The sequence below is a fragment of the Otolemur garnettii genome, unplaced genomic scaffold (genome assembly GCF_000181295.1).
Source record: "Otolemur garnettii isolate 467f Iridium unplaced genomic scaffold, OtoGar3 scaffold00032, whole genome shotgun sequence".
Classification (NCBI taxonomy): domain Eukaryota; kingdom Metazoa; phylum Chordata; class Mammalia; order Primates; family Galagidae; genus Otolemur; species Otolemur garnettii.
The window spans coordinates 332,999-358,604 of record NW_003852427.1 but is presented as its reverse complement, the minus strand read 5'-3'; the positions used below and the strand labels follow the sequence as shown (position 1 = coordinate 358,604).

Sequence of the window (25,606 nt, the reverse complement as noted above, 5' to 3'; positions counted from 1 at the left end):
ACCTTAGAGAGTCCCAAAGTAAACTGCATGTCCTTGGTTCCCTGATAAGAAAGACTTTATATAGCCAGCTGCTCTTCAGCCAGCCATAAAAAGAACTGCCTCCCTCCCTAACATTACTGGCATTTCTTTAGATTTTAGCCTGCTTGTATCACAAACTTAGAATAAAATTCCCTGAATGTCTGTTACATTTGGTCTTGTGTGTTTTGCTCTGATACTTTGTTTTACCTAGGACTTTCTTTGTTCTTTCTCCTTGTGTTCATGCGTCAAGAAGAAGTTGCAATTTCTTGTAACTTGATCACACCAGCACTATGGGGGGCTGAGGGACTGCTGCAGCCCTGGCAAAATATTCCCACAGATGAAGAGTGGACCAGCTGCTGATGGAAGAGTGGCTAAGGTTTGGAAGACTCATCAAGAGACTTTTTACCACAGTCACTGTTTCCCAAGACAGCCTGATCACAATGTAAAACACTCCTACATACTCTCCTTGTTATTCCCAACAGTAAGCAACCTGCAGATGCAGCCCTACCAACTTGCACAAGGATCTGACAGTATACTGGGGTGCATTCATGCAGATGCAGTTGTTAACAGCCTATATTCCTGGGAATGACCATCTGTATAAAAAGCTTTCCTTCAGAAGAAAAAAGGTAGAGGTAGAGACAGTTTATATACAAAGAAATACTTTCTGCCTTTGAAATCAATCCTTCCTTTCTGTTACAGCACTCAGTGCTTCAAAGGCAAACATTCAGGAGTACCACACTTGTGTCCCCATCTTGAACCTCCAAGGACTGTCTGGTGTCGCTGCCTTAAAAGACAGATCATATGGCAGTCTCTTTAGCTGCCCTGAGGAGCAAAGCACCCTTATTCTCAGCTTTCTTTGCTAGTATCTGAAACTCTGTACTTCCATAGTTACGTATAACATACACAGAAATTCTTTATAGTCCTGTGTGCCAATAACACAAAGAGAAACACATACCCCTCAAATTATTTCTTTCCATGTGCTAGGTTTTGGAAATGTAACTTAAAATCAAATTTCACTTAAACACATTTTTGATTGAAGCTTGTTCCTTTCTAGTCTTTGTTTATCTGGCTTTAATCCAGTGAGGATGTAAAGGATATCAGTAAGGTAATGTCCAAATCTTAGAAAAACAAGTTCTTAAAAGAAAGGAAGGACTTTAAGTATTACTCTTAGAATATATTACTCTACCACAGAACCCTAGGTATCTAATTTTAAAAAGATCACTAGGTCAATTTCAGTAACCATCTAGATATATGCTTTTATTCAGAGCCACACTGCCAAGAAGTCAGAGACTATGCTTGGGTTCTTCTGTTCCTAATTAGGCCTAGTAAACTGAGGAATGATCTCAGCAGTCTGGGAGAAATGTTCTAGGAGGAAATTTTTTCATAAGTACGGAGTTTTCTCAGCATTTAGAGATAAACATAATTGATCTAGTGGCATAAATTTCTCATCCAAAAGACCCTCCTGTGTCCATAAGTAAATAAGGTTGTATGTAGAATCTTCCTCTGCATTCACACTGTGTATAGAGAGAGAATGAAGATGACAGAAAATAAATCTGGGTATATCCTAGAAAGTTGGAAGGCAACTGAAACCCACAGCATGGGCCTTCTCTATGCTCAGGATATATTACCCTTGGGGTCTATGCTGGTAAATGTTACTAACAAGAAGATTTAGTGATGCCCCATGAAGTACTCCAAATCAGTAATATTTAAAGTGGTTACAATCAGTTCAGTCTAACTGGGTCTAGCCCTTTTAAATAAAAGCAAATAAGCTTTTAGCAAAACATTAAACTCAACTGAGAGAGTAAGTTCACTCCTCCTGGAATCCATCCAATCAGCCTGACATTTGCTTGTTCTCATCTCCCTCTTCTTATTCACATCTTGTCTGCATGTTAGACTACTTGCTATCTATATGAACCATGCCTCTACCCCTTCCTACATTCTTGATAGCCCCCTCTGCTTTGCTGCCTCATTTGGATCCACTTCTCTATCCATACCCATGTCTACCTGACTAGGAATCACGGACCTGGTGCAACCACACTTAAGGGTCAGTGCCTTCCCATTGTGCCTTAGGTGAAGGATGTGAGACAATTCTTAAGAAACTGGCCAGGTAATACTATTCACAATGCTTAATTTATAGCATTTGTCCAATCTATTTTTCTGATACATTAAAATGTATCTGCTATTCCTAAACAAATGGGATTCACTGATACTTCAGACATGTATTTTGGTATATTCTTCTCCTTAAGAAGGAAGTTCTTGTGAGACAATTCTCTTCTAAGAAATGTGATACAAGAGAAAAGTATTAAAAGGCATCTCCATGCAGAGTTCTGTGTTGATTCCTACTATCCAGCCTCCAGAGGAGCAAGAAAGCCCATCTGCTATACTGTCATATCATACTGGTAAATGTGATATTGGGACTTTTGGAAAACAACATATACCTATAAGAGCCAAAGGGGTCCCTGGCTGCAGAATGCAAAAGAAAATTAGACTTGGGATACAGAAACTTACGTTTTTTGGCTATAAAGCTTGCTTCTATGCAGCATAATTCATCACTTGCTCAGTAGAGGAACATTGTACTCCATCCCCGTAACCCATCTTCCTCCCCAGCCCCAGGCAGTTCTGCTTACCTGGCATAATGACATCAGGAAATCCCAATTTTCTTGTTATTGCCAATCCCCTATTAAATATCATGGGATTTTCTCTCCGAATCTGTTCCATGTCTCCACGAAGAAGCTGTAGAGAAATGATAAGACCTGCGAAAACAAAATCATTTCCTTACTCAGACCTGTTACGTAGTATTAGGAAAAAAACATTAAAAGTCACATTCTCCAGAGGAATATATGCAAAGTTCAGCATTTTTCTTCTTGCTTAAGACTCCATGATATTTTCAGATCTTCCAGATAATCTTTGTTTCAAGCTTGGGAGAATGAATCTATAATGTCCCTTCAGGTGAGTTGGCTTCTGTGCTACCTGTGTACATTTTGAGTATTAACACAAGGTCAGAATCTTCTGAAATTCTCTCTTGCATTCCACTCTCCTGAGGGCCCCTACTGCAGCCACTAGCCAGAAGGCTGCAAAAGGCCAACTCCATATGGAAATAGCTCTGAGATTGTAAATAGGATTAGCTGTTAATAATAAATTTAGGGGCGGCTCTTGTAGCTCATTGGGTAAGGCATTGGCCATATACACCAAGGCTGGCAGGTTTGAACCCAGCTGAGGCCAGCTAAAACAACAATGAAAACTGCAACAAAAAAATAGCCGGGTGTTGTGGTGGGCACCTGTAGTCCCAGCTACTTGGGAGGCTCAGAAAAGATAATTGCTTAAGCCCAAGAGTTTGAGGTTGCTGTGAGCTGTGACACCATGACACTACACAGGGCAACAGCTGGACATTTTGTCTCAATTAATTAATTAAGGTGCTGCTCTATGGGTTGGCAGTAGGCACTCTCAGTGATTTGTAAACTCGGGTGAGAAGGGACACAAAGAAAGGGACTTCTTCAAGGGGGATGGGAGGAAAACCTGGCCTGTTGAACCTGGAAGTCTGCAGGGACATAAGAATATGGATATGAAGTAACCAAGGTAACCAAGGACTAATGGAATAGGAATCAATGACCCATAGAAAAGGGCAATACTGCCTGGAGGCACTGGGAGGCTGATGACTTGCAACCAAATTCAGAGAAAGTATTTATATCCCTGTAGGGACTTTATGAATCCATGTCTCTCTCTCCCTCTCCATGAGAGGGACCCACTTCCAACTCTGAAAGTACTCTAAACTTTCTCTTTGTTCTTAAATAAAATCTCTACTTGTTACCCTGAAACTTGTACAAGTTACTTTCTTCTCTACTCATGCTGTCTGTGCCACTTCAGTTTTATTTACAATTCCCATTCATTTTTACTTTTGATTACTGCCAGGCCTTGGTTGAACTTTCTAGTTAAGCCATTTAACTCAACTAGGTCAACTGAGTTAGAGGATCTGGGATTCCAACTGAGTTAGAGGATCTGGAATTGAATAGAATATGAATATGTATATAAAAGAGAGAATAAGGTTTTATGACAATGAGAATTATTAGAAGAATAGCAGCTGGAATGAATGAGAGATGAGAATAAGGGGTTATGACAATGAGTATTATTAGAAGAATAGCAGCTGGAATGAAGACAATAGCAAACAAAATTATAGAATTAGAATGGTATGGAAATGGGGAGTGATGAGGAGCTGGAGAAACAGAGAAAGAGGGAAGTCACATAGACAGAAGAGTTGATGATATTTTATCTGGCAGATAGAAGTATTCCAGTAATTAGAAATATGTCCTCCTCTTAGAGCTAGGACAGGGGGAAAAATAAGGTTCTACTGCAGCCCAGACAGAACCTTATGATTATCTTATTGCTTCTGCTAAGCTCATGCATCCCAAGAAATCCTGAAATTACAAACATGGTATTCCAAGTGTCATTAACATGAGTATCACAGTGCCCTGAAAAGCAAACATATGGCATTCCAGTTGACATTCTGGTTACATAATCAGTATTTGGGATTTAATCACTCTAGCCTAAGTATTCTTATAGCTTAATCATGGGTGGACTAAATTGCAATTCAATTTATGAACCTGAAGGCTAGGGCCAGAACCAAGACCACAATGATCTCTGCAAACAACAGCTTCTGCTGTATGACCATTCTCTTACAACCTTAGCTCATTTATCTTCATTGTCTGTACATAGCTAGCAAATCTTATCCTCTGGACAAAGACAAATCCACTGACATAGCAATCCCTACAGCCCAGCTTGAAGCAAATAGCTGAGGACGGAACAATCTCTAGAATTTGAGGGGATGGTGGTTGGAGGGCAAAGAAAAAAAATCAATGGATGCACTCTTATCATTCTGCATTTACAAGGATTTACTCAAGTACCCATTGACTGCTTTTTATCTGCATTTTCTGAGAAACCAAAATGGCCAATAAATTTGTAAAGATGGAGACTGATGGCACAGCTAGCTACCATAAGGGATCCAAAACAGCTTCTCCCCACCTTTAAACACAATAAATAAGAGGAGAGCTTCAGTTTACAGAAGAGACCAAGTGAAAAGGCAAATAAAGAATGAAAGAAATCACATCATGGATGGAGAATATAAATCACCAAAGCATCCCCTTTTGCAGGGGTTGGCATCCTGAAACATCTGGTTTTCCTTTCTGGTTCTGAAACCATGGGCTATTGAAGTATACACCAAATAATGCTAAGGAAGCCTCCATGAATAGTTCAGGCAAGCAACCCACTTGCCCACCCAGTATTCAACCGATTCCTTGGCAACACCTGGTGTTCAACCTACCCATCATCTCAGTGGGGCACTCTAGTCAAAAAAACTCTGAGCTTTCTGATTTACCTGGCACAAGAAAACTATTTCTTCTTGAACTTTACCTCACCTCAGGTTAAAGACTGGTTCATAAAAAAGTAACTAGACAAATTGACACCTGTGTGGAATAATGGAGGCTCAGCAAATTGGCCAGCAACTTGGTTTTGTCCCTGTGCCCCACTTCCTCCTTGTGGAAATGCTGAAGATTAATTATGTAAATTAATATCAGCTCAAGATATGGAAATAAAATTGTAATTAATAGTCATTTAAAAATTAATAGAACTCTGCCTGGAATGGTAGTTCATGCCTGTAATCCTAGCACTCTGGGAGGCCGAGGTCAATGGATTGTTTGAGTTCAGGAGTTCAAGACCAGCCTGAGCAAGAGTCAGACTCCATTTCTAAAAAATAGCTGGACGTTAGGGCAGGTGCTTGTAGTCCCAATCACTTGGGAGGCTGAGGCAAGAGAACTGCTTAAGCCTAAGAGTTTGAGGTTGTTATGAGCTATGATGCCATGGTGCTCTTACCCAGACTGAAACTGTCTCAAAAAAAAAAAAAAATTAATAGAACTCTGGCTGCCCCAGGAACAGGTGTGGAGATGGGAGGGGGTCAAGCTTCAAGGCACCTGGCAGCCTAGTGGCTATGGGGGCTGTGGCCATGTGCTACCCTCCAGTGGGGAGTTCCTATGGGAGGGAGAAAGGAAAATGGATATTTCCTTGGTAAATCTCTGCCCTTGGCTTTGGTAGAAATTGTTCCCTCTGCTTCCTGCCCCACTGTGCCTGGCTACCCTGCAGCAGGGAAGCCAGGTCTGAGAGGGCAGCCAAGTTACTGTCTTGTCTGCAGTTGCTGTCAGAGCTCCTTTTAGGTACCAGGGAAAGAATTTGTAAATTAGAGTCAGCCACCCCCGCAATTCAATTCCAGTGGTACCCTCTGTCTGCCCTCAGTTTCCTAGTCTGTAAAATGGGAAAAGGAAAAATCCCCCATCCCCAACAAATTAATAGAAAATTTGTGTGCCAACTGCTCTATTTGTCTTCATTTGTCCTTAATGACCTTCATGCTACTGGAACTGTTAAAAGTTAAGTCTGAGACCAACAATGAATAATGAAGAACCATATCCAATAAGTTGCATATAAAAAAGTTGCCACTGAATGATACATATACTCTCTGTGTTCAAACTCAATATAGCAATTCCTTCTGCATTTTTATATGATTTAACTTGAAGGAAAAGCACAGACAATTTCTGAAACAGAATTGCAAGGCAATGAACTACCCACAAGGTTTAACAAAGATGGGTAACAATTTATAGCAAAGTAAATTAACTTTTTATAAAGACTTATCTTTAAGTAAGGAGACTAATAAAGACCAGAACTATTCCTTAAGCAAACTATAAAATTCTCCAGTATGAAGACCCCAGAGTCCAGCAGTCTGGACTACCTGGCAATTCAGTAGAAAAGCCAGTGGCCTGCAGTCTGGAGACCTGGGATCCATCCTGGCTAAGCCACTAAGTCATTTCACTGAGCTTGGAAAAAGGTAATTTTCAAGGTCTCAACCAGCTTCTAACACACTTCAAAAAGCAGCTGTCTGCTCCTCTTGACTTTTCCATAACTGGATAGAGACCGCTTCTCACTAGGGCCAATCCTACCTGAGGCTCCCTGTCTGTGTGCCTCAGCACAGTGGTCTTTCTAACACTGTTTCAATGGCCAGTTTATACCAGCCAGTGTCTATGAGTTCTGAACAAAATCACAGGCATTGAAGATGGCACAGTCTCTGCCCACTCTGGGGAATGAGATAAAAATTTAATCTGGTAAAGAGATGGTGGAAAGTGCCACCAGGTTTTTAAAAAATGTATTATTGCCATCATCTCTCTTTGTAAATATTCTCCATGTTTTAATCATATCATGACCTCAAGAACTTGTAGCCAAGGGTACCTCTTTATAAATTAAGTAAGTAAATAAAGGAAGGAACATGATAAATATTGATGTGAATTATAGTTTTCCAAATTGCTAGTAACTGTCTTATATTGGGAATGCAAACTAATATGTTCCTTTTGGAATTAAGTTTGGAGAACACTCAGGGCTCTAAATATTGACCTGCTGTTGGATCCTGCAATTCCTCTATTAGGAGTATATCCAAAAGTCCAAAAATCACTTTTCAAAAAAGATATTTGCAGCAGACTATTCATTGCAGCTCAATTCATAATAACCAAGTCATGGAAGAAGCCCAAGTGCCCATTGATCCATGAATGAATTAATAAATTGTGATATATGTATACCACAGAATACTATGCAGCTTTAAAAAAGATGGAGCCTTTACATCTCTTATGTTTACATGGAGAGACCTGGAACATATTTTGAGTAAAGTATCTCAAAAATGGATGAAAAAGTATCCAATGTACTCAGTACTTCTATGAATCCTACTTATATTTACTCACACTTTGTTATGAAAGATAGAACACAACTATAGCCCAGGATGAAGGAGAGAAATGGAGTGGGAATGGAGGGGGTGGGGAGAGGATAGAAGGAGGGCAAAAGACAGGACCACACCTATGGACCATATTGCAAGGGTATAAGTCAAATCTGTCAAGTGTAGAACATAAATGTCTTAATGCAATAATCAAGTAAATGAGGTGAAAGCTATGTTGATTGGTTTGATGTAACCATGTCAGATTGTATAAAAAAATCAACACATTGTACCTCACATATGCATAAATGTATTCATGATCTATGTGTATTTGACTTAATAAAAAAGAAAGAATAAATAAATAAATAAAAACTTTCAGTAAGAAGAAACAAAACCCAAAAAACATGAATTTATTTGTTTTTTACCTTCACCTAGTTTTAACATACTGCATGGAGCTCTTTGGCATCCAGGCACGTACATGGGGGAAAACTGTAATTTAAAAATACAGTGCGGGGGAGGGGTTCTCAATGCCCCCACACTACAGAGTTTTAGAGAAATCAAGTAGCTACAGTTGAAGTTCTCAATCTTTGCTGCCTCTGGTGTGGATCTCCTCTAAAAACTGTCTCTCCTGATTGAATATCTCCTAACTCCAATAGTGAAAAAACAAAGTTCTCTTTATCAAATACTATTCATTAGAAACTGCCATGCCTTGAAGTGACTTTATACTGTCATTGAAGGCAAATTTACAATTTCCAACAAGGTGTCTGAAAGTTAAAACAAAGAATATTATATAAAAGAGGTTATGAAATGATTTAGAGGTGAAAACTGTCAGGAGGAACATAGTTGTATGTAAATTAGATAGCTATCTGCAAGGGTATACAAAGGCTTAAAGGCTTTTAGTGATTCTAATTTAATCAAGCAATTAATGTTCAATTTAGAAAACAGTATGTGTAGAATTGCACTGAGATCTATATAGAAATTATTTAAAAATAGCTTTAAAAGAAAGGAAAAGAAGTTGAACTTAGATAAAACTGCTTTGAAATAAAAATTTTCTATTCTAGTTTCAGAATGACTGATATTGGCGGATTAATTGTTGATTCTCATTACTGAAAGGCCTTAAAGAACAGAAAGAGAAGTGAGTGGTAGGCATCTATCTATCTATCTATCTATCTATTTTTGGCCAGGATGTATAACCTTTGTTCAGGAAAACACAAACTTCACAATGTAACAAACCCTGCAACAATTTTGCTCACTTTGGATTTAAATTAGAACTCAAATTATCTATCAAAGCACAGGGAATACATCATAGAAGCAACAGGAAATGTATTCTGGTCTGCAGATATTATGGAGGGCCTCAAATAATTACCAAAAAAAAGGACTCATTTTTAATAGTAGAAAGTGCCTGTGCAGGAGAATAAACATCTATAGGAAAGTGAACTTTACGTACAACAGCCTAATAAGCACCAACCAACTTAAGTGCTGTATGATCAGCAACTGAAAATGCAACACAAAATTTTCTAGTACGTCACCATGGCTGGCGCTGGGGGCAGAATATTTGGCACTGGACTTTCGGATGATGTTCTCATGGATCTGGGACCACTCACTCTCATTGTTGCACCTGAAACAGAAGGACAGGTGTTATGGCACTCAAGTATTTTACACATTTGGTCTAATGCTCTAATATATAACACTCAATTTTAAGGAAAAAGAATTTCTCACTTTCCTAAAGAAATGGGCATATGTTTAATTAAATTAGATAAGACTTGTTTCCTGTTGGGTGTAGAAGATTCACACATGGGAAAAGGATAGAAACTCTAAAACGAATCTCTCCAAATATTTTTTAAGTGGCTAAATTCTCTCCTCTCTAAAGTATCACAATGCCATGTGAAAAGTTCTTTATTTCTAGTCCCCCCTTACACACAGACACACAAACACACACTAAACCTAGTCCCAGAAGAAAGGTCTTGATAGAGAAAAAAACAGTTCTCAACAAGTGCTACTGTTTAGAAACTGCTATGGCATTGGCTATATACTGTCATACAACTCTCACTATATTGGTCTCAGAGGAAAGTCCTACTAACCTTAGGGCAATGTGGATACCATTTTCTTGTAGCTGTATTTCAACCAGACCAAGGTAAGAAGAAAAGCTTGGGAGAGCAGTGGGTTTGGTTTACTGTGAATTCCTCTGTGGTCAGGGGGAAGGAGGGCTTAGCTGAGAAGGCTGGATGCCTAAATATATAAGAATAAAGTTCTTTTCTAGGGACTATAAGGAAGGGACAAAAGAGAGAATGGAGCCACATCACTACACTTCTATTAAGTTCTGATGTTTTAGTGTCTTCTGTTTAAAGGGTAATTCTAAGAGAGCTGTGACCACATAACCACTTGGAATGGAGCTTTGGAATAGGGACCAGGTATTCCTCATCCTGATGCAGACACTTGGATAAAACTACTGGATTAAATTTAAGGTAATCTCTTGAAAAATCCATTTGACACTCAAGGGAGACCTACAGCCTTATTCCTATCCCTCCCCCTGTTACAGTCTAGTAGTGTAAAACCCATTGATCCCAGAACACAGGTCCCTACACAAAGGAAAACCATTAGGATCTTTCATTGGTAACTCACAAGTTTCCAGTCTAGCATGGCCATTTCCAGGAGGAAATCCCAGTAAGAGTTACAGCATGTGCCATACAACAGTACGAAGCATTGAATAATTAATTATGTTACTTAATCAGTGACTCTTTGACTCCTTACTATGTCCTTTTCTAACACAGCTATTGTGATGAGTAGTGAAAGGTGAGGTTTTTATAGTCTAAAGCTCTGCATATAACTTTCTGCTTACAGAATTCCTTCCCAACAAAGGAAATGGGAAGAGTTCTAAAAAGGATTACTTGTAACTTTAGCAACTCAGTTGGAAATAAGAAGTGAGAGGTTCTAGCAACAGCACACCCAGCCCTTCCTGTGTGACATGCATACTGTCTCATCTTATCTAACCAACCAGTCAATATATCAGAGAAGTGCCTAGGTGATGAGGATTCAAAAAACTTGTCTTGCTGTCAGTTTTTTCTTGTTACTTTCTAGGTTTACAAGATGAGTAGCTACTTTAAAATCTGACTACAGTCTGTTATACATAATCTATTTCTCCCTTCCTACAAAAAAAAAGCCTTGACAATCACCCCCCTCCCCAAATACATGGGTTAATTTCAGTATTTCTCCAATAAAACATTCATTGGTCTCTTGGTATAGTGGAGCTGGTGATGTCAGCCACATCAGTAGTGACAATCTATATAATTTCACCCACATGTACTCTTCCAACCAAAACATATAATTCTGCTGTCAGACAATTGATGGCTTATTCTTGCCATTCTTCTCCCCTTGCATGCTCTTTAACTATTGGCAGCCTTCATACCTTTGCCTTTAGCCTATTTCCTTCTTACCATATGCTTCATGGACAATGTCATCTACTCCTATAGCTTCAACCACTACCAGAAGCTGTGAAGCTCCAAAATGGTATCTTTAGCCCAGACTCATCTCTATGTCCCTGACCTGCAAAGCCCTAAGACAGCAGTTCTCAACCTGTAAGTTGCGACCCACAGGAACTGTATTAAAAGGCCGTGGCATTAGGAAGGTGAAGAACCACTGCCTAAGAGTCCTTCATTTCTCCTGAACCTGTCTGTTCCCATTAATACTATCTCACTGAGTGGAACTGGTTCACTAGTTCACTATACCCTCCTTGTAGTCATGTGTCCTATAGATTTTGCTATCTTAAAATCTGTTACATCTAACCTCTCCTTTTCATGGTCTTGATTTAGTCATATCATATCTCTTCTGGATTAGTATAATCATTTTCTAACTGGTCTTTCTTTCTTTCTTTTTTTTTTTTTTTTTAGAGACAGAGTCTCACTTTGTCACCCTCGGTAGAGTGCCATGGCATCACAGGTCATAGGAACCTCCAGCTCTTGGGTGCAGGTGATTCTCTTGCCTTAGCCTCCCAAGTAAGCTGGGACTACCGGTGCCTACCACAATGCCTGGCTATTTTTGTTGTTGCAGTTTGGCCGGGGCTGGGTTCAAACCTGCCACCCTTGGCATATGGGGCTGGTGCCCTACTCACTGAGCCACAGGTGCCACCCCTAACTGGTCTTTCAAACATCTTCCTTTCCACAATTTCAATCTGGTCACCCTTCTTAAACCTCTTCACAGATTTCCCCTGTACACAGGTTAGAATGTAGACATTTTTAGGAGGCCTTTTAAAGCAGTCTGCATTAGGGTCCTCTCTAGGCCTGTCTTTTACTTTGAAAAAGCCCAGTAGCCTTATGTCTTTAATCATGTGCATTCCTTGTTTGGTAGCTACAAAGGTTCTATTTTATTAATTTTATTTATTTCTTTTCTTTTTTTAAATATTAAGTTTGGCTGGGCATGGTGGCTTATGCCTATATTCCTAGCACTCTGGAAGCTGAGGCAGGAGGTTCACTTGAGCACTAGAGTTCAAGACCAGTGTGAGCAAGAGTGAGATCCTGTCTACCTAAAAATAGAAAAATTAGCAGGTTGTTATGGTGAGCTGTAGTCTCAGCTACTTAGGAGGCTGAGACAGGAGGATCACTTCAGCCCAGGAATTTGAGGTTGCTGTGAGGTAGGCTGACACCACAGTGTTCTAGCCCGGTAAGAGAGTGAGAATCTGTCTCAAAAATAAAACAAAACAAACAAACAAACAAATAAATATTAAAAATAGGACCCAGTGGGAACCTGCATAGTGGCATCTGCCATGCAGCACCGATAGTCGTGTGCTTCCACTGTGGTCAAATTTTAGAGAGATACCTTCCCAATTCTGTGGACCACTAGAGGGAACCAGACCTTGCCCTGCAGGGGTACCAGAGAAGGAGTGCATCTGCGGTCTCTGAGGGAGAAAACACAAGCTGCAACATTAACCCTAGGCTTGGAATAGACTCAGGTGGAACACTCCCCACTTTCCAATGAGCACTGGAGGGAGTCAGGCTTCAGCTCTATCCACCTGCTGGTGTCAGAGTGCAGCAGTCTGGCCAAGGAGGCATTGATTTCCCTTTGAATCTGTCAGGCACAAATCCCTTGTGTATTTGCTCATTGGAGGGAACTGGGCCACAACCATGTGGGATTACCAGTGACTGGGTGGGGCAGAGGTGCAAGGTGGGGAAGGAGGCACCACCCCCCTGGATGAACTCTTTTGCTGGGTGGGCCTTTTGACTCCACGGAGCACCAAAGTGTGTCACACTTGAGCTGTCATTGGATCCCAGCTGTCTGGTTGCTGGAGCCCTTTTGAGCTCTCCCACTTGAACAGTGATTGTGCTGCCTGGGACAATTGGTTTAGAACTCTTGACCTGGATCAGCCACCCAGGGACCCTCCAAGGCTGAGTCCTAGTTGTATAGTGGGAGGAACTGATTCTCCTCTTTCAGTTGTTGCCCATAGGGGTTGGGGTGTCTTAGTTACTTGTATCTCTCCCCAGCTGAGATTTTAGCCCAAAGCCACTGATTCACTTGGATTGAATAGAGGCTGGCTGAATACAAGACAGAGCCACCTAGCTCCATCAGGTCCCCCTGAGGACCAATCAGGTCCCCTGAGTCTCAGGATGCAGGACTGAAAGGGACCTTTGTAAAGCTGTAGGGGAAAAGCCATAGTCACCAGTCCCAGCTCTTTGGGAAAGGGCTGGTAAACTACAACTTCTAGAGCCTTCAATCCAATTTCCCCTTACCAGCTTCTCTAGCCAAACAATGAAAATCAATCATGGGGTGGAACCAGCAGAACTCTGGCAACAGGAATAACCAGAGTAGATCAACTCCCCCAAGGAACAACAAAGCAGACACAACAGAAGATGCCATTCATAAACAAATGGCTGAAATGACTGAAATAGAATTCAGAATATGGATGGCAAATAAGATTAATAGAATGGAAGTAAAGTTGGAATTAGAAATTCAAGGAGTAGTTCAAAAGTTGTCTCAAGAAATCATTGAACTCAAAGACAAAATCTCCAAGGATTTAGACATCATGAGGAAAGAAACTGTAGGCCTCAAAGACCCGAGAAATACAGTAGAATCCCTCAGTAATAGAATGGAGCAGGCAGAAGAAACATTCTCTGACATTGAAGACAAAGATTTTGAATGCTCCCCAACACTCAAAGAGGCAGAGAAGTGGAGAGCAAAAATGGATCACTCCCTGAGAAAGTTCTGGGACCACTCTAAAAGATCAGACCTTCACTTTATAGGAATTTCTGAAGGAGAAAAGGATGGTCCTAAAGTCATCGATGCTCTACTCCAAGATACAATGGAGGAGAATTTCCCACTCATGTCAAGAGATACTGAAATTCATATAGCAGACAGTTTCAGAAGCACAGCATGACTTAATCCAAATTAAAACATCTCCTAGACACATTATAATTAACTTTTCCAAAGTTAATGTGAAGGAGAAAATTCTGCAAGCAGCCAGATGCAAGAAAATCACAAACTATAAGGGGAAGAATATTAGAATGACTGCATATCTCTCAGCTAAAACTTTTCGAGCCAGAAGAGCATGGTCATTGACATTAAATCTCCTAAAAGAAAACAACTTTCAGCTCAGGATCTTGTATCCAGCTAAACTGAGTTTCATTTGTGATAGAGAAATCAAATACTTTACTGAATTACACATGTTGAAGAAATTTGCTATAACTAAACCAGCTCTCCATGATATTCTCAGTTCCATCATCCATAACAATCAGCTTAATGGTCTACCATTGAAGTAAACTCACCCAGAAAGCTGTGAACAAAACCTAACATTCATATGGTGAAAGGATTAAAAATATCCACTGGACACTTGAAAAACATGACAACCAAAACACTGCCATGCTTATCAATCCTCTCAATTAAAGTGAATGGCTTAAATTGTCCTCTAAAGAGGCACAGGTTGGCTGACTGGATAAAAAAACTCAGGCCAGATATCTGTTTCATACAAGAATCTCATCTTACCACAAAGAATAAAAATAGACTGAAGGTGAAGGGATGGACATCCATAATTCAGGCAAATGGAAATAGGAAAAAAGCAGGGGTTGCAATTTTATTTGCAGATATAATTGGCTTTAAACTAACAAAAGTAAGGAAAGATAAGGATAGTCACTTTATATTTGTCAAAGGAAATACTCAACCTGAAGAGATTTCAATTATTAACATTTATGCACCCAACCAGAATGCTCCTCAATTTATAAAGGATACCCTAACAGACATGAACAATTTGATATCTTCCTGCACTATAATAGTTGGAGATTTTAACACCCCTTTGGCAGTGGCAGTGTTGGATAGCTCCTACAAGAATAAACTAAACAAAGAACTACTGGACTTAAACATGACCCTACAACAAATGGACTTCTAGACATCTACAGAAATGGATGTCTAAACATGACCCTACAACAAATGGACTTCTAGACATCTAGACATGACCCTACAACAAATGGACTAACAGACATCTACAGAACATTTCATCCTAACAAAACTGAATACACATTTTTATCATCAACCCATAGGACATTCTCCAAAATTGATCACATTTTAAGTCACAAGTCTAACTTCAATTTAAAAGAACAGAAATTATTCCTTGTATTTTCTTGGACCATCACAGAATAAAAGTTGAACTCCACAATAAGAATCTTCATACTCATACAAAGACATGGAAACTAAATAATGCTGAATGATAGCTGGGTCACAGATGAGATTAAGAAGGAAATTACAAAAATTTTGGAACAAAATGACAATGAAGACACAAATTATCAAAACCTGTGGGATACTGCAAAGGTAGTCCTACAAGGGAAATTTATAGCATTTGGAAGCCTTCATCAAGAAAACAGAAAGAGAGGAAGTCAACAATTTAATGGGTCATCTCAAGCAACAGTAAAAAGAAGAACATTCCAACCCCAAGCCCAGTAGAAGAAAAGAAATAACCAAAATTAGAGCAGAATTAAATGAAATTGAAAACAAAAGAATCATTCAGAAGATTAATGAATCAAAAACTTGGTTTTTTGAAAATATTCACAAAATTGATAAACCTTTGGCTAACCTAACCAGAAAAGTAAAATCCCTAATATCATCAATCAGACATGATAAAAGAGAAATAACAACAGACAACTCAGAAATTCAAAAAGTACTTAAGGAATACTATAAAAAACTCTATTCTCAGAGTATGAAAATCTGGAGGAAACAGACTAATACCTGGGAATCAGCCAGAAAGAACTGGAAATGTTGAATAGACCTATGTCAAGCACTGAAATAGCATCAACAATACGAAATCTCCCAAAAAAGAAAAGTATGGGACCAGATGGCTTCATAACAGAATTCTACCAAATTCCTTTAAAGAGGAACTAGTACTTATTTTACATAAATTTTCCCAAAACATAGAAAAAGAAGGAATACTTTCCAACACATTCTACAAAGCAAATATGACCCTGAACCCCAAGCCAGGAAAAGACCCAACAATGAAAAAAATGATAGAGCAATATCATTAATGAATATAGATGCAAAAATATTCAATAAGATCCTAGCAAACAGAATTTGGTAACACATCAAACAAATCATACACTGTGACCAAGTTGGTTTTATCCCAGGGTCTCAAGGTTGGTTCAACATACTTAAATCTATAAATATAATACGTCACATAAACAAAACAAAGAACAAAGAATATACGATTCTCTCAATAGATGCAGAAAAGCTTTTGATAATGTTCAGCATCTTTCATGATCAGAACACCTAAGAAAATGGGCTTACATGGGTTACTTCTTAAACTGATAGAGGCTATCTACAGCAAGCCCACAACCAATGTCATATTGAATGGAATAAAGTTGAAAAAAATTTCCACTCAGATCTGGAACTGGACAAGGATGTCTATTATCTCCACTGCTATTCAACATAGTAATGGAAGTCTTAGCCATCACAATAAGGCAAGAGAAGGCAATCAAGGATATCCAAATAGGGTCAGAGGAGATCCAACTCTCACTCTTCACTGATGATATGATTTTATAACTGGAAAACCTCAGGGACTCAACTACAAAATTCTTAGAAGTGATCAAGGAATATAGCAGTGTCTGAGGTTACAAAATCAATACTTAGAAATCAGTAGCTTATATATATACCAACAATAGTCAAGCTGAAAAAATAGTCAAGGACTCTTTTCTTTTCACAGTAGTGCCAAAGAAGGTGAAATACTTGGGAATTTGCCTAATAAATGATGCGAAAGATCTCTATAAGGAGAACTATGAAACTCTGAGAAAAGAAATAGCTGAAGATGGTAACAAATGGAAAAACATACCATGCTCAAGGCTGGGAAGAATAAACATTGTTAAAATGTCCATACTACCTAAAGCAATATACAAATTTAATGCAATCCCTATTAAAGCACCACTGTCATACTTTAAAGATCTGGAAACAACAGTACTTCATTTTGTATGGAATCATAAAAAAACTGTAAATAGCCAAGACATTACTGAGAAATAAAGACAAATCATGAGGAATCATGCTACCAGACTTCAGGCTTTACTATGAATTTATAGTGATCAAAACAGCATGGTACTGGCATAAAAATAGAGAGGTAGATGTATGGAACAGAATAGAGAATGAAGAGATGAACTCAGCCACTTATCATCATTTGATCTTTGATAAGCCTATCAAAAACATAAATTGGGGGAATGATTCCCTTTTTATAAAAGGGAATTCTGAGTGAATTGGCTGGTGACATGTAAAAGACTAAAACTGTACCCTCACCTTTCACCATTAACAAAAATTGATTCTCACTGGATAAAAGATTTGAACTTCAGACAAGAAACTATGAAGATACTTGGAGAGTGTGCAGGAAAACACTTGAAGAAATTGGCCTGGGAGAATATTTCATGAGGAGGATCCCCCAGGCAACTGAAGCAATACCAAAAATATATTACCGAGATCTGATCTAACTAAAAAGCTTCTGCACTGCCAAGAACACAGTAACTAAAGCAAGCAGTCAGATGTCAGAATGGGAGAAGATATTTGCAGGTTATGTTTCAGACAAAGGTTTGATGTCTAGAATCCACAGAAAACTCAAACTTATTAATAAAAAAAGAACAAGTGATCTCATTTCTCTGTAGGCAAGAGACTTGAACAGAAGCTTCTTTAAAGAAGACAGGTGCATGGCCTACAGACACATGAAAAAATGCTCATCATCTTTAATCATCAGAGAAGTGCAAATCAAAAGTACCTTGAGATATCATCTAACTCCAGTAAGAGTAGCCCACATCACAAAATCCTAGATCTACAGATCCTGGCGTGGATGTGGAGAAAAGGAACACTTCTGCACTGCTGGTGGGAATGCAAGCTAATATGTTCCTTTTGGAAAGAAGTCTAGAGAACACTTAGGGAACTAAAAATAGACCTGCCATCTGATCTTGCAATTCCTCTACTAGGTATATATCCAGAAGACTAAAAATCATTTTACAACAAAGATATTTGCACCAGAATTTTTTTTGCAGCCCAATTCATAATTGTCAAGTCATGGAAGAAGCCCAAGTGTCCACTGACCCATGAATGGATTAATAAACTGTGGTATATGTATACCATGGAATATTATGCAGCCATAAAAATGATGGAGACTTTACCTCTTTTATGTTCACATGGTTGGAGCTGGAACATATTCTTCTTAGTACAGTATCTCAAGAATGGAAGAAAAAATATCCAACGTATTCAGTACTGTTATGAAACCAATATATATAATCACTCACACTTTCATAGAAAGACAAAACATAACTATAGCCCAGGATGAAGGAGGGAAGAGGAGGGGAAGAAGAGGGGGAAAGCTAGGTCGAGGGAGGGTAACTGGTGGGACCTCACCTATAGTGGGTATTACAAGTGTACGTGTCAAATCTATGAAGACTATAAATGTCTTAATACAATAATTAAGTAAATGAGGTGAAGGCTATGTTAACCAGTATGTTGTAAGCATCCCAATTTGTATATAAAATCAGCACATTGTACCTCATAAATGCATTAATATACACAGTTATGATTTAATAAAAATTGTTAAGAGAAAAAAATAAATTTTACTTTGGTATAAATAAGCTATTTTTCCATAATGAAGCATAAAATACATATAAATAGGACCTACTTAATAGTGCTTCCTCTATCAATCCTTTCCGTCATTTATCTCTTTATCATTCTCAATTTTCAATACTCCATGAATCAGACCACTACTTCTTTTGGGTCTTCACTGAGTTCTGATTTCTAGAAGAATGTCTATTGCATTTTAGAGCACCTATTTGTCTATTTCACTCTAGTACAAGTACTCAGAAAGCAAGGACTGTGTCTTGCTAATAATCGCTACCATGAGGCAAAACTTGTAGCACATAGTCAGCACTTGATATTTGTTGAATAAATGGGGTAATTTCCAAAGTCAACTATTCAACTGGTTATTCTTACAGCTTAAATTTTACTAATTAAAACTCTGCCATTAATTTTACCAGAATTACATTAAAATAAAGACAGACTCGAGAAAAACATTCTGCATTATGGCTCGCTTAAGGAACCACCAAAAGTTAGATTTAAGAGGAAAATAATAAAAAGGGCAGTGGAGAACACTTCCATTTCCAGTGACATCACATGTCTGGAGAAATAAGGGAACAATGGAATGGCCATATGTGCCTACTTGTTTTGAGTTCAGGAGGATGGGGCAGCAATGCTTGTATAGAATCTCACGGTGGCTCCAGAGGAAAGACTGAGTCTACTCATGACTGGCTATAAACAAAACTTAGCTTTATAGTATTTCCAAATTATTGTTTCACAGGCATCAATTTACCTTTAATTACCAATGATTCTCTTTCTCCTCTTAGCATGATACTTTCTTTCAAATATTGCATGTGATATAATGAATTACTCTCTCTCCCTTTTTTTGGGGGGGGGAGAGGGAATCACACTATGTCGCCCTAGGTAGAGTGCTGTGGTGTCACAGCTCATAGAAACCTCTAACTCCTGGGCTTAAGTGATTCTCTTGCCTCAGCCTCCCAGTAGCTGGGACTGCCGGCACTCGCCACAATGCCTGGCTATTTTTTTTTTTGTTGCAGTTGTCATTGTTGTTTAGCTGGCCTGGGCTGGGTTCAAACTCTCCAGCCTCAGTGTACATGGCTGGCACCGTGACCACTGTGCTATGGGCACTGAGCCTCTATCTTTTATTTTTTGAGACAGAGTCTTACTCTGTCACCCTGGGTAGAGTGCCTGGGTGTCATAGTTCAGAGCAAACTCAAATTCTTGGGTTCAAGTAATCCAGTTGCCTCAGCCTCCTAAGTATCTGGGACTACAGGTGCCAGCCACAACGCCTGGCTAATTTTTCTATTTTTAGTAAGGTGTCGCTCCTGCTTAGGCTGGTCTCAAACTCCTGAGCTCAAGCAATACACCTGCCTCAGCCTCCCAGAGTATTATGATTATAGATGTGAATCACCATGCGCAGCCTAAAACTACTCTTTTGTCCTAACATCAATAGAGTTTATCATTTTATGCCCCTTTATTCTACCCTCCCATTCTTTCAGTAATATCCCCACATTATACCTGATGCAGTTATTAAAGGCATGTATGCTTAGGTCAAATTGCTTTCTAATGCTAACATCCTATTCTGTGGTAACAGATATGCACATTCTATGGTCCTTCATATTACTGTACACCAAGAGAAGATGCTTCTGCAACCTCTTCTCAATATTAAAATAAAACCTATATAATTTTCTTTTTAACAATTAGCAATCCATGTGGTCTTCAGGGTAATATACTTCAATTATATTGTCTTAGCTTTGCAATGTTTAGCATAATTAATATACTTCAATCTCCCTTAGAATAATATTAATTCTCTGCTTTTTACTTGGTGCCTAGTATCTTTTTCCAAGATATGAAAGCACCCCTCCAGAGGATGAATAAAGAAAGTAAAGCTTCCTTGTTCATCTTGAGCCTGGCTCTTTCCTTCTGCAGCTTGTAAGTCACTAATGCACACTCTGCTCATGTTCTCTACCACAATGTTGTTACTCACATGAAGGCTCATCTTGAGAAACCATTCTGCCCTACAGTCACCCTGAGAGTTATGCAGTTATCTGACAGAAGCTTTACTGTCTTAGAATAAGAAAAGAGCAAAGCTTTAAAATATATAATGGAAATTCTGAATATACATCTTGTTTGATCTTTATAAAGTTTGTTATTTGGTGCTTACAGGATATTCATTAAATGCTTGAGAAATTGAATCCTAATCCTTAGTACAGAAGACCATTTGCTGGACATTCTTTTCCTATTTATTTGTACTCTGTTAGATTACAGAAAAATTACATAGATACTACAGAGAGTTTTCATATATCCTACATGCAGTTTCTTCTATTATTATTATTTATAGAGAAGGGGTCTCACTTTCTCACCCAGCATGGAACTCCTGGGGCTCAGGTGATCCTTCTGCCTCAATCTCTTGAGTAACTAAGACTATAGTTGTGTGCCACCACATCCAGATAATTTTTTTTTCTTTATAGACAGGGTCTTGCTATGTTGCCCAGGTTTGTCTTAAAAAAGAAATCTAGACAACTGAAGGCAAAGAAAGAACAGTGGCTTCTCGTGGAGAATATGACTCTGGCATAAGGTACTCGGTGGAGACCCAATTAACATAATACAACACCTCCTGGAAGGAAACCCCCAGAGGATAAGTATAGTACTTTAGAGGAATAACAGCAGCAGATGGCTCTTACTGACAGGCCAGATACTGTCAAGGGCCTCATATATATCAACTCATTTGATGTTCACTGTAACACAAGATAGATAACATTACTCCATTTGTAAAGATGAGAAAACTGTTGAGAAAACTCCCCCTTCATGCACTTTCCTGAGAGAAGAACTTACTTCTCTGGCCAGTGCATCTATGGCTCTACCATAATTTATATATGGTAGAGCCAAGATTCCCACCTAGGCAGCCTAGCTCTGGAATCTGCCTTTCAGATAAGACAGATTCCTCTTAACTAAGAGGAATGACTAAGTAAAAGAAAACTTACCTTTATCCTAGAACAGGTAGTTGAAAAGCCAGACTTCGCTTTGTATACCCTTCTACAAAGTTAATATGTAAACAGTATTAAATCCATATAAAAGATAATTTATAAAATGTATAAGAAGTGTGGTATTCAGACCAACTGAATTGGCATCAACAGGGAACTGCTGATGTTAAAAATGGAAATTCTTGGCCCCACCCTAATCTACTATATTATTAATAGATACTCTTGGGGTGATGTTCAGCAATGTGTTTTAAGAAGCCCTCAACTGGTATTTAAAAATACTGACACGCACACACACACAAAAAAATAAAAATACTGACACAATGAACACCTGTGTACTCACTTATTTTTAGAAAAATAACACTCTATCACTTCTGAAGCTTCTCAAACCCATACACCTACCTCTCTCCTCAGACTAAGCCACTAACCATAACTTTTTTATGTTTTTGAATCTACAATAACTATAGTATTTATATGCTATTAAGTAGGTCTTATGCCTTTCTAAATAAGGTTATTATAGTAATTAAATAATAAGATATAACAAGAAAAAAACTGCCATTTTATTCATGAAAAATTTAAACCATTTCCTATTTTATAGCTTATACATGCTTATTTTAACACAATTAAAATAAAAAACAAATATCCTTTAATGTATACTAATGTAATTATAATGCTTTATCAGAGATATTTATTTTTATTCCTTTTCTTTCTAAGTGAAAGGGCTTCTATGAATAATACTGAGGGCCTCTCTGCCCCTTCATGCACTTTCCTGGGAGAAGAACTGACTTCCCTGGTCAGTGCATCTAACAGAAGGACCCAAGCAAGAACATCTTAGTTTTGCCTTTTCCCTCTTTTGGAACCAACCTGCTTGCAGATAGCACAAAATCTCTCTCTATATACCATCAGGCTTCACATTGGCAATGACTTTAAATGTCTTTTTAATTCAGGGTTCATGTTAATTACAGTTGTAATGGGTTGAATGGTGGCCATCACAAAGATAGGTCCATATCCCAGTTTTTAGAACCTATTAATGTTACCTTATTTGGAAAAAGGATCTTTGCAGTTGTAATTAAGGATTTTGAGGTGAATCCAATGAAAAAAATTTTTTGAGACAGATTCTCACTGTGTAGCCTGGGCTATGGCATCAGCCTAGCTCACAGCAACCTCACAGTATTTTTTTCTTTATATTTATAATAAATTGGCTATACAAACTTGGAGTCAATATTGTTATATGCTTTAAGGTCATAACAATTAGATCTCCACTATAAATTTCACCATGTACTGGTATAAAATGATTCTTCTAACCCAATGAACTGAAAAATGGGGTTTTTGGAATAGTAGAGAGGTGGAGGCAGAGAAACTGCCAAGGATGCATGGCTTTGGTTCACAACTAAAACATTGGGTTTGTTAAGGCTGGATTTGGTCAATGCTCCTTTAAACAGAAGTGCATAGACTGGTAGGAAAATTCCTTCAAAACTGGAGTTTGAACCCTGAATTTAATGGGTAGCAAATAGTAACCCTATACTTTGCAAAGGGTAAACAATCATGGACTGGTCCTGCTAGAAATTCTAAGGCTGAAGGAGTGGTGCTATCACATGCTGTGTCTGGGTTGGCCTTGAGAGGGCACTTTGCTTCCCATAAGATATTGTGTTTTTGGAGGATAAAATAAGAACTTAATTTAACCTTATAGTGAATGTATGTTCTCTTTCCATCAGTTCCCAGTACCCCTGACAAAACACACCCATTATTTTCCTATTTATTTGTACTCTGTTAGATTACAGAAAAATTACATAGATATTACAGAGAGTTTTCATATATCCTCCTATGTAGTTTCTTCTATTATTATTATTATTATTATTTATAGAGAAGGGGTCTCAATTTCTCACCTAGCATGGAACTCCTGAGGCTGTGCTGGGTAAATGTAATCTTGGCTACTCAGGAGGCTGAAGCAAGAGGATCGCCTGAGCCCAGGTGTTTAAGGTAGTTGTGAGCTAAGATGACGCCAAGGCATTCTATCCTGGGTCACGTTTTAATTTATTTTAAAACCAAAATATGATGCTACTATTTCCTTGTTCTTCTAAGAAATGTGATCAACTTGCTAGGTCAATTACTTAACCATGATTGAACTATATCTTCCTTTGTAAAACGGTGAAGTCTCATTCATAGCACAGGGTTGATATGAGTTTTAAATATGATTATATATCCAGAAAAACTCTGAAAGAATACAAAGCACTCAATAAATATAGACTGGCATTAGTACTGAAACAAGTGACTTTTTTTTTGATCATATGAAGCGGCCACGCCAACACTGTGCGCAAGGAACAGCTAGGGCACGGATTGGAAGTACAATGCTTGCAAGAGGTGGACTCCCCATAGGTGCAGGGAAGCCTCAAGTAACCTCTGTCATGGCCTTTTATTGAAACAGTATACAATAGGTGTGTGTGGCCCACATACAAGTACTACATGCTTAATGATCGCTACATACTCTTTTCCCCCACAGGCTTGACTCCCACCCTGATGCAATACAAATGTTCCAGGTTCAACACCTGCTTGCTAATGAGCAACCGATCTTATCTCATTAAAGCATTCAGTTGCTTGAGGGCTTGTCTCTGGGCTGCATAACATCTCCATGCCAGCTAGGAGATTGCCCTGCTCCCAGAGCCTCCCTCAAGAACCAGTGACTGCTCCTATAAGCCTGGTGCTCAGTCTTCCTACATAGCCTTCTTTTCTGCTTAAGATATTTTTGTATAGGGTAAGGGAGAGACCCATAGTTTCCTGTTTTGTCTGCTGTCATTGATCAGCTTTCCTTCTAGCTAGGCAAAAAACATAGAATCGTTGACAAAATTACATAACAAAATTACATCAATGAAAACCAGTTAAGGTAATCAATAAAATTACATCAATGTGGTATTGAGTGGTGGAACCCCGTATTAATCCTCCCTCTCAGAAGCCCTAACTGCCATTAATGAAAAGGGATGCTGACCAAGCCAAAATACTTGCTGCTGAAACTGGATGGTGGTATAGGGAGACAGTTAGAGATTCTTCAGAGGAGGTTGATCCAAGTTTCACAGTAAATGGAAATAATGGTATCTTTGAAAGGAAGGCTGGGTTTAAGCTATATAAATTAGATAAACAATTTAACCCATCTAATGAAAGTGTCATTTGTTTATAAAGGACATGTTCACTTTTATATAGCATCATCACTGTATAATTATAGATTTCACATCCTCTTATTTCTCCAGTTAGGTAGCAACTATATTTCTCAGACAAACAAGGAAATATATGAGACACTCCTTAATTGTAGTTTCAGCTTCCTCAATAAATACAGGTTTATTCAAGTTATTTCTTCAATGCACTTTGGTAGTTTGTATCTTATAAGGAATTTATTTTCTCTAATTTGCTAAACATACAGATCTAGAGTTAGTCTTAGTGCTTTCAGTTATCCTTTTAATATTCTAGTTAGTAGCTAGAAGCTGACCAATCTTATAAATCTGAAAGCATTTTCAATGCACTCAAGATAGTTATGCTAGAAACTTTAACTTCTCAGTAGAATCACACCATTAATACCTAATACAATTTCCCTTAGCTACTAATTATGGTATCTAATTTATAATAGAATATCTTAAGTCTCCTGTTATGTTTAAATCACATCAAATTCAAATTATGTTTAGCATAAGACTGGCATGCCATGTCAAACTATTGCAGAGAATTACACGAACAAGCAACATTAATCACAGATGTGTTTTGCTATCCATCAACAATTAGTAGATTTTTAAAAAAATCAACATCTACAGACACATAATTAAATGTCACTTAGAAAATCCTTAGGAATGGCGAG

General features: G+C 38.4%; 1 protein-coding gene across 1 annotated transcript in view; it reads right to left on the bottom strand.

The window, feature by feature from the left end:
- DOCK3 (dedicator of cytokinesis 3) overlaps positions 1–25,606 on the bottom strand; it is a 492,344-nt gene that overhangs the window by 176,348 nt on the left and 290,390 nt on the right. The window contains exons 10-11 of the mRNA XM_023512988.1: positions 9,283–9,371; positions 2,646–2,771 (exon numbers count right to left, since the gene is read on the bottom strand). Coding sequence (XP_023368756.1) covers positions 2,646–2,771; positions 9,283–9,371 — 215 coding nt within the window. The remainder of the gene's footprint in view (positions 1–2,645; positions 2,772–9,282; positions 9,372–25,606) is intronic.